Consider the following 13,373-nt stretch of genomic DNA (forward strand, 5'->3'; position numbering starts at 1 on the left):
CTGACAGATCAGCTAAAACAAGGCCCGGGAAGTGACCGTGGCCTTGGTAAGACAGTGGTCATTGGTAACCTGATAAGAGTGGTTTTGTTGGAGCAGTGGGGGAAAACACTACAGGAGTGGACTCGGGAGGAAATGGGAGGTGGTGACATCGGGGTGTTTCCCAGTGAGGGGAGGAGCGAGGCAGGCACATAGCTGCCTGAAGGCGACAGGCCAAGGCAGGCTGCCAGAGCCGGGGGACACGACGGTGGAATAAACCCATGGAAGAGGCTAAATTTGATGGTGCAGGAGGTGGGAAATCTGAACCGGGAACCCCGGCTCCGTGACCCCCCCAGGCTAAGCCGCCTGTCAGTGCTCCTGGGGCCGCAGCCGAGGCTCAGTGGAGGTGAGTGCTCCTCGCTTCAGGCGCCACACGCAGCCGCTTCGGGCGGCGCGGGAATGCACAGGGAGCTGACTTAACTGAGCTGATGATGCAGCCAAGTGTGTACAACAAGCGAGTAAGGGCAAGGGAGGGGAGCGGGTGCACCTGGGAATCCGGGATCACCTTGGGGGGCCACGAGGTCTGAGATGGGCATGGAGGGAAAAGGGGACATGGGGGGTGTGGGGGTGAGGAACTGTGAAAAGATAGTAACATCGATGGATTGGAGGTTGCGGTGGGGTTGAGAAATTTCTGGAATCCAAAAACTGAAGGGAGTGAGCTGGACAGACAGAAAGTGGAAGCCAGAGAAAGCAAGCTTCGAAACGGAGAGTCTGTGCTGCATGCGGTTACCTACAAGGGCAAGACCTCGTGTCATTCTGTACTCAACCAACACTCTTCCAGGTATTTCCAGTGAAAATCTAATAACAACAGTTGTCTTGTATTCTTTCCCTGCCCAAAGAAGGAGTCATTAGCTCAACAAATACTTATTCCACAATTACCCCAGTTACACTGTTAGGACACACAAGCAGTGCATGAGGCAAAACTGGTGATTCAAAAAGGGGTGTGGTGCACGCTGTCAGAGAGCTTACAGAATACAAGGCACATGTTCAGAAGCATGACTGTTGCTGATGTCTCACTTTCTAGCAGCCAGTGGCCTTTAATAAGTCATAACACAGCAATGGAGCACACAGTGGGCTAGGATTCCAGAGGTCTAGGTTCTAGACTGGCTCTGCCACTCACTTTCAGATTCTCTCTAAACCTCTGCTTATTTATACATAAAAGGAAAAGATTGGTCCAGATCTGTGGCTTCAAACCACTACACGGCTATGGGTAGGCAGAGTTATATAGTAAGGAATCCTGAATTCCACGGTGCCCAAGTACTTGCTATAGACCAAGTACCTTGCACATTCCTACACTGCACTTTCCAAATGTGTGTAGATGTTGTTGTGGTTCATAAAATCTTAATTAGTATAATATACGTTGGATCTATAAGAACATAAATAAACTTTTTAGCTAGCCAGTAGACACAAAGAGACACAATTTTAAAGTATTGGTGAATTCGTAGCATCTTTTGGTCCTTTGATGTTTTCTCAAAGAAATAGTAAGAACAGTCCAACTATTATCAGGTGAAACTGTAATTATTTTCAGCATTAAAAATGAGTCTACTTGAAATGAATCATAGGCCTACAAGTGAAACATACAACTATAAAGCTTTTAGAAGAAAAATATTTGTGACCATGGAGTAGGCAAAGAGTTCTTAGATTATAGCACCAATAGCACAATTCATTTTTTTTAAAACTTGATAAATCGGACTTCATTAAATTAAAAACTTTTGCTTTGCGAAAGACATTAATAGCATGAAAATAAAAGCCACACACCGGGAAAAAATATTTGCCAATCACATATCTGACAAAGACCTAGTAAGCAGAATGTATTTTTAAAAAACTCTTAAAAGTAAATAATAAGTAAACAAACCACCAATCAAAAAAATAGGTAAATGATTGGAACAGATATTTCACCAAAGAAGATGTATGTATGACAAATAAGCATATGAAAAGATGCTCAACATCATTAGTCTCTAAGGAAATGCAAATTTAAACCATGATGAGATACACTACACACCAATTTGAATGGCTAGAATACATTTTTTAAACTGATAATATTAAGTGATGTTAAGAAAATGAAAAAATATGAACTCTCATATATTGCCTGTGGGAATGCAAAATAGTACAGCCACTTTAAAAGATATTTGGTGGTTTCTCATAATGTTAACATGTACTCACTATATGACCTAGCAATCTCACTTGTAGGCATTTATTCAAGAGATATAAATACATATGTTCAAATGAAAATGTGTATGTGAACATTTAAAGCATCTTGGGAAACAAAAGATACCTTTCAACTGGTGAATAGATAAATGGACTTTGTATCTCCATACAATGGAATACTACTCAGCAATGAAAAAGAACGAAGTATTAATATATGCAACAGCATGGAAAAATCTCACATGCATTATGCTAAGTGAAAGAAGCTAGATTCAAAAGGTTTTATATACTGTGTTATTCCACTCACATGACATTCTGCACATGTCCAAGAGGGAGAAGAGAGGTGAGAGGAAGAAGTGTCCCCCATTAGCTGAGTATGAGGACAGTCCTAAGTAAAATGTTGGTCCTTGCACTCCCCACCTGGTATTCCTACTGTCTTCCCTCAAGGCTCATGGGAGTTCAGTATGCTCCTGTCACTCACACCCAGACTTCCCTGCCCCCCAGAGCCTGCTTGCTCCAAAGCCATCTCCTCTCCGCAATATCCCAACCACCATTCCCTCAATGTGCTCCAATTCTGCCCAGTTTTAGCAGAAAGGAAACCTCATTTATGTAATTGACACTAAGATTTGAATGACCATAGACAGCCTGTTAGCCTGTCAGATGTTCATGCTATTAATTGAGGTGAGACTTATCATCTCTAGTTGATAACCTTCAGGCAATACTACTAAACAGTGAAATAATTTTTGGCTTTTACGGCTGTGGCAGAAGGAGTTGTAGCTTGGAGGAGGATGACGTTTGGGGCAGAGAGCTTGCCCCAAGGTATCCTGATTCTCACAGTCCCTTCTTCTCCTATGCTTCTGAACCCGAAGGTCCTTCCTTTGTCAGACCTCAAGGGGCACCTCTGCCAATGACAGAGGCAGCAGGGCCCATGAGCGGGAGGGGCAGTGGGAATCTGGGTGGAGGGGAAACAGGGATGCTTTTCGTTTGTTGCTGTTCTTTGAATGTACGTGTTACTTAAGACCAGCGTCAGGAGGTCAGACACCGCCTGTGCTGACCTACAGGGCTGAGGGAAAAGCGGCTGTTAGCTAAAGGTTCAGGCCTTCATTTCCACATTGTGAATTTGCTCCCTCCTTATTTTATTTGAACACTTTTTAAAAACAATAAACCTTAACTCAGAATAACATTTTATTTATTTTTAATGTTTTTAATAGGCATTCAGATAAGATTTTAAAATCACTGCACTTGGACATTTTGCTGAGTGTATTATAATTTAATTTTTACAAAACAGATTCTGGTTAATATAAAGAACATTTTTGTTGAGATAAAAATAAAATATATTGTTTCTATTTAGCCTAACAGCAAACTTTGTAGCAGGTTTGGTACCAAAAGAGTTAAAAACACTGCAGCATAATTAGAAAGGCTACATTTTACCATTTATAGTTACTGACAGAAAAATATAACTGTAGTGCAAGGTTGCCATGGCAACTCACTTCTCAATCAGGATTTTTTTTTCTCCCCAAATCTACCAATCAGCTAATCAAAAGTGAAAACCACTGAAGGAAAAGAGGTTGAATCAAATATGGATGGAAATTATGAAAGAATGTAGCAAGTAAGCATTTAACTATATGGTAATTTTCCTAGGTGTGTTTCCATGATTTTAGTTTTACTAGATATTATGTATTTTGTTCTCTGTCTTTGAAAATGATTCCAGAAAAAACACAAAAAATCCACCTTGATTTGTTGTTACTGGTGGTGATGGCTTCATTGTTAATTTTAAATCATTAAAATGGATAACAATCATGAACATTCATATTGCCTGTTAAACAACTACTTTAACTTGACTTCTATGAGCTTCATGTGGCGTTTAACCACTGAATCTCTAAGTCACCTAAATGCATAGTCAGAGCACTGAACTTACTATAAACAGAATATCAATACTGAATGGTTGGTTCTGAAATAAAAAGCAACTTCAACGTCAACTTTCCAGGAACCTTGTTTCCATATTTCATTTTGATGCAACTAAACATTTCTCATGAATGCCACCTATTACCCACTCTATTGGTTCAAGTCTGGCAAATGTTATCATTCTCAAAGGACTCAAAAAGACGAGGAAGGGTGTAAGAACTTGAAAATGAAGACATATACTAATGATTAGTGACAAACTATTTTGTGTCTGGCTTTTTAATAAATCTTCAAATGAAAGAAGTGGGAAGGGAAAAACTTTCACTGGCTCTGACCTTCTAATAATTTTCCATAATGATTATCTTTGTACTTTCTTTAATATATATTTCACTGTCTCTAGCGCATAGTCAGAGCTCAAATTACATAGCAACAAAGCATTAACTCTTAAAGCAGAAAGGATATTCTGAAAAGGTGCCAAAGCTTATCACAGATTATAAACGAGTATGTCCCCATGATTTCTTATACTAAATAACATTTTCCCACATGGCATCATAATGGGAATGATTGGATTTCCTGCTACCACTAAACACGACTGATAAAGGATGAATGCAGAGGAGGCATCCGGATAGAAACCCCATAGTTCTGCACAAATAGACACATGCACACACGTGCACAGACACACCATGCTCCCTGCCACCAGGACCTTCGCTCCTCCTCTCCTTTCCGCTGGGAATGGCTCCATCCTCGCCTCGCCTCTGCACCTGGCTTACTCTCATCCATTTTTTCAGGTTTACCGCAGGCATCTCCTTTTTTGACCCCACTGCTCCTCAGACACATCCTCCGTTGCCTCCTTCTCCATGCTTCCACATAGTCAGTGGCTGTCCCAACCTTTGTGTTTATCGTACCCCAAGGAGCCACTCAGTCAGGGACAGCCTTCGTGTCTAGCACATCTGGCTCAAGTGGACTCCCCCATAGAGTTTGAGTTTCTTGAGATAGGGACCGGGCCTTACACGTCTCTCTATTCCTGGATTCTAGCAAAGGGCTTTCGGAGCGCATAGTCAGAACTGAACAAGTGTTTTGGGGAAGAAAGAGAGACAGACACAGAGCAGGAGAGAGGGACGAGAGAGCTATGTTTAAATAGTCATCATAACTTAAGCACATAGAAAAAAGCCTAAGTACAAAGATATAAATCTGATAATGGGTTGAGGGAAATTCCTTATCTTGTATCTACTAAGAAATATTAAAATTCATTAATCACTATGTACTTATTAACAAATTACTCTGGACAAAGGTGTTGATGATTCAAAGGATTATAAGACGATGCTGTCTAGCCTATGAACATACCCCAAAAGTAAGTAATGTTTTCAGGTCATGCACAATGAATTGCCAAGTGAGAATTGCAAACAATAAGCTTTCTGAGTTCAGGTGACAAAGACAAGCCCTTGGGCTGAGAAAGCTGTGTGGGGGAAGTAAGATCCACGCCAGACTTTGAAGAGTGGGCTGGTTTCGGGTGGTAGAAGGCATCGACTTACTCTGCCTCTCATTGCACCTCACCTCTTACCACGTAACCGCACTAGTCTATTGTTTTCTGGTTCCTCCTCTACGCCCCCATGTGTAGACACACATCAATGTTCAACTCTCATTCTCTTCCTGGTTAATATTTTCTCCATAGGTAACTTCAATCTGAAGATACCACATTTGAAATTTTTGGGCTCAATCCCAAATTGAATCTCTGGCCCGCCTCTTATCTAATCATCTCCCCCATTTCTCACTGCTTGGAAATTACCTCCACAAATATGTCCTTCCAGGCTCCCAGGCCCGAGCTGCTCAACTCAACGCACATTCAGCTTCATAAGACCAACTGTGTACTTGTTTTATGCTCCTCTCTCTTCCTGCTTTGATTGGTGACATCACTCTGCTTGAAATCACCCCGAGATTGAAAACCTAGCACTGTATAAGTTCTCTCCCCCCCACCCCCGCCATCTGTCTCAGGGCCTTTTCCTGAATCCCCTGATGGGAGCTCTCCTCACCCCCTCAGAGCTCCCAGAAAATGTTGCTGCTCTTCTCATGATCTTACAGTTGATCTGTGTTACGGTTCCTGTGCAACCACAGCATCCAACTTTCGGAGCTATAGAAGCCCCCAAGCTGCTCTTGCCCTTTGGAGTTCCCGCCGTGTGCTGAGTGGCATCACCTAGACATGGCAGCCTCCCCTCTGAGCCCCTCTCCCTCAGGAGTCTCCTTGCCGTCCTCTCCCTCTGGGTGGCGGTCCCTGGGCAGTGGCCTTTGGAAAGTCTCATGCTCTTGGTGACTTCCCCATGGCCACCCCAAAGCACCGTCGGAAGGAAGCCTGTAGTGCGCTCCTGCCACCAGGTGGTCACAACATCCCTCACACTCTGCAGTGACTGGACGAGGGTGGTAAGGGAGGCGGGGAGGTCAACGACAGTTTTGATGTTTTAAGTGTGTGTGACTGTATGTTTATATTATTGCGATGTGGAAAAAATGATTTTCTTTTTAAAGGCAGCCTAGAGGGCCTCCCAAGGAGGGAGTAAACCATCATGCTGAGTTATGAGGATAAGATCCTGTGAGGGGAGCCTGGCACAGCATACGGAGACCTAAACGACCAGGCCCAAGTACTTGGTAGGAATTGAGGGGTGAGGGTAAGATGAGAAGAGGAGGAAAAGAGAGACATAAATGGAAGAAAGAAGAAGTGAGGGGCTGCTGAGCAGACTAGCAACAGGGTCATGCCTGCAGACAAATGCCAGCCAACGAGAAGTGACCAGTAACGGGGGTGCCAAAGAACTTACGAATAGGAATCTGTAGGGTAACGTTTTACATAGTGTGGTCTGGGCTCTACAGCGTATTACTGCTGCTCCCCCATTCCGCATCTTTATTAAAATCTTATGCAAATGGCATCTGGACAAATCAAGGAAAAGGAGTCGCTATCGCCTGTGCCCGAGTCAGCGTGGAGCAGAGAACAGACCAGAGATAAGTCAGAAGTGACACTTTGAAATCAGATCCAAACATGGCCCTGAGCGCTCACTGCCCGTAGGGGTGGAACACAGCGTCCAGGGCAGAGCAAACCGCGTGCGAGAAGGGCCCAGGGAAGGTGGAGCAAAGCGCAGATCATGAAACTGGAACAGAGAGCGAAGGGGAGTGATGAGCGACCCGGGCTGGCAGTCAACACTAGGGATTTGGGTCTTTATTCTAAGAATAATAAAAAGCCACAATTTTTATTTAGGAGAGTGATAAGTTCCAATGATCATTTTATAAACATCATTCTGGCAACTGTGTAAAGAAGAGATTAGGGAAGTAGGTGTCGGGGTGAATGAAGAGAGGATATTTAGGTGGCCGCAGCTGTGTCCAGGAGAGACATGGTGATAGAAATGGAAAGAGGGATATAGATTCAAGGGGCGTCCGAGAAGCAAACGGACAGGGTTTACTGGTGGAGTGAATTTGGGTGGTTAAGAATGGACAGGTATGGAAAACAACTTCAGGTTTGCGGTGGTGCTGGCCCGCTGAAGGGGAGTGTGAACTGACACAGAAAACCAGGTTATTGGAGAATCAGGAATTTCGTTCTGAACATGCTGGGTTTGCGGTGGTTTTCAGATATTCAAGTGGAGGGGTCAAGTCGGCACCTGGCCTCCAAAGGTGACTCGGATGGGTGTGGATGGATGGAAATGGAGGCGTCAGGAGCACGCTCAGGGCCACCAAAGCCCTGGGCATGGGTGACGCTGCAGGAGGGCAGGGCACAGGTTCAAAGGAGAAGAAAAACTTTGAACATCAGCATTTCATGGATTGGCAGAAGATGATGGAGGTAGTAAAGCAGCCTGAGGAAGAATGGCCAGAGAAAGGAAAGGAAATCCAGGACAGTGTGTGTGTGTGTGGGGGGGGGCATTTCTCAAAAATCAACGAGAGAGGTTTCATAAAGGCATGAGTGGCCAGTGGCACCTTTTCAAAGGTCAAGTCGTCATAGGGACTAATAGGTCAAAATAGTTAATCTGCGAGATCATTAGCCATCTGGGGAGAGCTGTTTCCATGAACTAATTGTGGTAGGAACCAGAAAATGGAGACGGAAAGTATCATCAATGCTTCTGAGAACTTTGTGGGTTTTTGTTTTGTTTTTTAAGATTAGGCTATTTATTTTTAGGAAACTCTATTTTAAGATGGAAAGGATTTGAAAATGGAAAAGGGGAGAAACAGTGAAGCAGGAGTTTAATCAGAGAGGTAGGAAGAGAGACAACTGAATGTAGTGAAGAACAGCTAAAATCTTGATTAAAATGAAATATATATATATATATATAGGTTCTGATGGCCTTAGATAGAAGGTTTCAGAGAAAATAATCTTGTTGACATAGGTTGGTCACTGAAAACACTATGCTGAGTTTCCCTTCTCAGCAAGAGAAGAAAGAGAAGGTCAGAGAACATTTATATCCCGATGACCAAGGAGCTACCTTAGAAATCAGCTAGAAGAGGTTTCCTTTAAGTTCCAAACTTTACACGCTATGTCTTGTTAACATGAATTACTACTTCTCTCTTTAATCTTGTTTTATCAAAAAGGGGGCAGAGGCTTTCAAGGAGATTCAATTCTTAACTGCAAACTTGTGTTTGATCACACAGCTCTTAACCCTTTCACTGAAAAACTAATGTATGTCCTACATAAAACAATACTTGTTTTAGGAAATTGCTTTTTTTATTGAGTTATAATTTATGGTTATTTTATAAAATTAATTTTTATCATTTAGGTTCTACTTGAATTCACCAGCCTTATATTAATTGAATGTGTAGAATTATATATAGATATAGTTATAGATGTAGATATAAAAATAGATATAGGTATAAACACAGAGTTATATAGTCATAGGTATAGGTACACATATAAATATTAATCAAGGTGTGATATCATGGGTTCTTCTGTTGATTAAAAAAAAAGGTTGAGACCTTTTTGGGATAGCTTACATCATGCCTGTAATAGATTTTAATCCAAACACAACTAAATTTTAGTGTCCCACACTGTGTAAGTCCAGAAAGGAGCAATGGAGGGGTGGGGTGGCCCAGGGCTTCAAAGGCCACAGAGAAATCAAGGGTTAAAAAGTTCAGTAAAAATACTCATTCCTCTAAGACTGGGGTGTCTGGAGGTCTTTTCAAATGTGCGGCACAGACAGGGGTGTGTGGGAGAAATGAAATCTCTGAGAAAGATTATGTTATGGGGAAAAAACAAAGGCTGACAAATGGAAGAACAGAAAAGAGAGTGAGCGTGTCAGTGTTAAGGGAAATTCCTTTGCAGAAGAGGGGAGGGGAGAGTGAGGGGAGGGGAGCGTATAAGTGAAGGATGAAAGAAAATAGGTTAGCATTGAGCTATTAGCTATTATTTAAAAATAGTATTTTTGCCCTGGCTGAGTGGCGCAGTTGGTTTGGGCATCGTCCCATATACCAAAAGGTTGCAGGTTTGATCCCGTCATGTACGATGGGAGGCAACTGATCAAAGTCTCATATCAAAGTTTCTCTGTTTCTCTCTCTCTCTCTCTCAAATCAATTAAGAAACCAAACATATCTTCGGGTGAGAATTTTTTTTAAATCATATTTTTAATCTGTTTTTGATCATCTATTTTCATTTTCTTTGGGCTCTTCTGGGGACAAAGATCTCTTTTTGAAGCTTTAGCTTTCTTTCATCCTTTAATATTTTCCTCTATTTTTCAGCTTTTACTAAAAAGGCCATTTCTCAGCTCTGGGAATGCACTGGCATTAAAGGTGAGAAGCAGAAGGTGCACTTTGAGCTCTTCCAAAGTAAAGCACTTTAGAAATCAAAGGCATTGCTAGACTGTCATCATTCTATTCCTCCCCGCAAAGCTCGGCATGGCGTTAGGTCGGATCCTCGCCGAGAAGGCCTTCAGGTTAGCCGTTATATTAGTAATCTGTGCTCCATAAAAGGAATGGATATCTCAACTGATCAACCTAGTCCAATAGTTTTCTCTTTCCCTTAGTTCTGGTGCTATGGACCTGAGCCAGGAATCAGAAATAGGAGCATTTTATCTTCCATGTAAATCATGTCCAGCAATGCATTCATTGTAAGGGCACAGAGCCAAGAACTGTCAGTTCTGTGCAGGATCCACAGGCTCAATGGGCATTGAAAACACGAGATGTTAACTCATGAATAAGCCTTCCATATTTTTACACAGTTATATAACCAGTTGCTCATTACAATGATAATTTACATTAATATTGGAATATAAATAGAAGACAAAAATAGGAAGTTATTTTGGAATAAGTAATAGATATTTCTAAGTACCAGTTATTGTCTATCAAGACAAAATTAGGTGGATTTGTTAATATTCAGGAAACAATAGCAACTAATAAAACTCCTAGTTAAAATTTTCCCTACCTAGGTAGCTCCATGAAAGGTATCACTCATAGAGAAATATCTAAACACAGCTGGAGGGAAAAGAAGGGCTTAAACTAGAAATATAATCCGTACTTGGCAGTTCATATAATTGGAAGTCAGCTACTGATGAGCAGGTTTAAAAAGAAAACGTTTTAACAGAAGGTGGATATAATTCCAAGTTGTGGTTATTCAGTATGTTCAATAATTTTATATATAAATATAAGAGATACAAATAATATAACACACACACATATGTAGCAACAACAGGTGTGAGAAAAGCAACTTGGGTTCTTTGTGTCTATTCTTGGACTAAAATTTATGTCCAATAGATCCAACCTAAATTACAACAAAGACACTTATTTTCAAATATTTCTATTATTTGGAAATAAAAGAGACATTGAAAGCCTGCACAGCAGATGACAATTTTAAGAAATAAAGCAACCTAATATTAAACAAGCACATCATTTAATAACTCTCTTTTCTAACTGTTGTATTGGAAACATAAGTCCCACTGAAGCATGAAAATAGTTGGTAAGATATTCTAGGGGTTGAAGACATGAAAACAACTTTGGACACCCTAAAGCAAAACCAAATAGCAGACCTGTTTTTGTTCATGTGTTAGTGATGACATAGGTTACAGGAGTGTCCACACTTGTGTCTGCTTCTTTGAAGGTCATAGTGTAGACTCCATGTTTTATTCACCAATACATCCCAAGATCTTAGAACCATTTCTCATAAACAGTAATCACTTATTCTATATATATTAAATTGTTGCTTGCATTTCTGTATGGAAACTGTAGAAGAAACTGTCCCCAACATGATCTATAATTTTAATTTAATTATTGCTCTGAACAAACAAAAAAATAAAAATAGAAAACATCCACCTATCACTTATAGTTTACAGAGAACTTGCCACACATACCCCCATGCAGTTGTCTGGGTTCACCACAGACTGGAAGCTGCGGTGCACCAGGTGCCCATGTGGGAGCCCCACATGGTGCTGATTCTGTTCTCTCCTCTGCCACTCTTACAGGTTAAATTGTGTCCTCCCCTCAAAATTCATATGTTGAAGCCCTTAATGCACAGCGCCTCAGAATGTGATCTTATTTGGAAATAGGCTCATTGCAGATGTAATTAGTTAAGTTAGGGTTAGGTCATACTGGAGTAGAATGGGCCCCATATCTGATATGACTGGTGTCCTTATAAGAAAGGGAAATTTGGACACAAGCACACACACAGGGAGAATACCATGTGAAAATGAAGGCAGAGATCAGGATGATGGAAATGCAAACTAGGGAATGAGGAAGGTTGTCAGGAAACCACCAGAAGCTAAGGGAGAACATGGAACAGATTCTCTCTCACGGCCTTTAGGAGGAACCAACCCTGCTGATACTTCGATCTTAGACTCCTGCCCACTGGAACTATGACAAATACATTTTTCTTAAGCCACCCAGTTTGGGGTACTTTGTTACCGCAGCTCTTAGCAAACTAATACTGCTACTTACTTGCTCCTTGCAGTTTGTCAGATTTCAGACCGGGGCACTTGTACCCTGGCCTCCCTCCCAGTGGGCACTGTCTTGTTCAGCGCTCAGAGTTCACAAAATTGTCTCCAATTGATTCCAAAGCATCCACAGTTATACATTGTCAATATCTAACGCAGTGTCCCCTCAAATTACATAGTAATTACATCTGGCACTTTTCCCTTACCTTCTGCCTGCTCCTGTGCTTGGAGAGGTGTTATAACCTGGAGGGGGCGGTGGAAACCAGGACTGTCTGTTAAGAGATGACATCAGTTATAAACTTGGTGCTTGAAAGGCCTGATCCTCTCCCCCACCCCACGTGTCTACAGGAAAAGCTGAAAATAATTACACTAAAAGAGGTAATGAGATTAGTTTTCTACAAGGCCTCAGAAGTAAAATAAAAGCTATTTCATACATGCAGTAGAAAGTTACTGTCCTCTGTGCTATCTCCTCCCCTATGTAAACTTGTCCCATTTCCTCTAACACTAAACAATGTGGACATTTCTTTAAAGAGAAAGCTGAAGGAAATCTGGAAAATAATAACATTTAAAAAACCTAGATAGTAGGTCTATGGGTATTTATCTTAAAAACACCTCCTTTTCTCTCTATTTTCTGCATATCTGAAATATTTCATGATAAAAATAACAACAATCTTATGCTCTAGTCAAAATATGGCTTTTAAAAAACTGTGTGATAGAAAACTCTAAGTAAGAATGTTAAAAACATAAACGAACACCACGGCAGGGCTAACCTCAAATTATACACACACGCACAAACTCACACACACGCATGCACACAAATACATATGTATCCAATTAGAAAGGTGTTTTCCCATTACTAGGGCATAATTTTAGTTCGTAGAGATAGCTAAGGGCTCTGCCAAAAAGACTAAACCATGAACCAAAGATGATGATGCCCAGAGAAGAGTGGCAGAGCCTAGAGCAGAAAGCACTTGGATGGGACAGAGGAATGGCTTTAAATTCCTGAAGCACGAGGCAGAGACAGGATGGCAGACTGGGTAAACTGAGTTCACCTCCTCCCACAAACACATCAAAATTACAACTAAATTATAGAGTAACCGTCACTGAGAACCACCTGAAGACTAGCAGAATAGAATTCCTATAACTAAGGATATAAAGAAGAAGCCACATCAAGACAGGTAAGAGGGGCAGAGACACCATCCAGGCAGGTCCCCCACCCATGATTAATAAACGGGAGGGATATCTTGGCTTTGGAAGTCCTGTGCCAGGAAACGAAGTCCCCATAACATCTGGCAGGGACTGTATCTGAGAGAGAGAAAAGTCTGTGGAAGACTGAGACACTGGCCTGCAAGGGAACACACACACACTCACAGGCTCTAAGCTCCAGCACAGAGGCATGGGTTATAGGTG

The 13,373-nt window shown here is 41.6% G+C and overlaps 1 protein-coding gene across 4 annotated transcripts in view; it reads right to left on the reverse strand.

The window, feature by feature from the left end:
* Positions 1–13,373, reverse strand: part of SCEL (sciellin) — a 98,490-nt gene that overhangs the window by 51,368 nt on the left and 33,749 nt on the right. For all 4 annotated transcript variants that reach the window (XM_081129597.1, XM_081129600.1, XM_081129598.1 and 1 more), the window contains one exon: positions 12,170–12,235. In XM_081129597.1, coding sequence (XP_080985723.1) covers positions 12,170–12,235 — 66 coding nt within the window. The remainder of the gene's footprint in view (positions 1–12,169; positions 12,236–13,373) is intronic.

Source organism: Miniopterus schreibersii (genome assembly GCF_964146895.1).
Source record: "Miniopterus schreibersii genome assembly, chromosome: 2".
Lineage (NCBI taxonomy): Eukaryota > Metazoa > Chordata > Mammalia > Chiroptera > Miniopteridae > Miniopterus > Miniopterus schreibersii.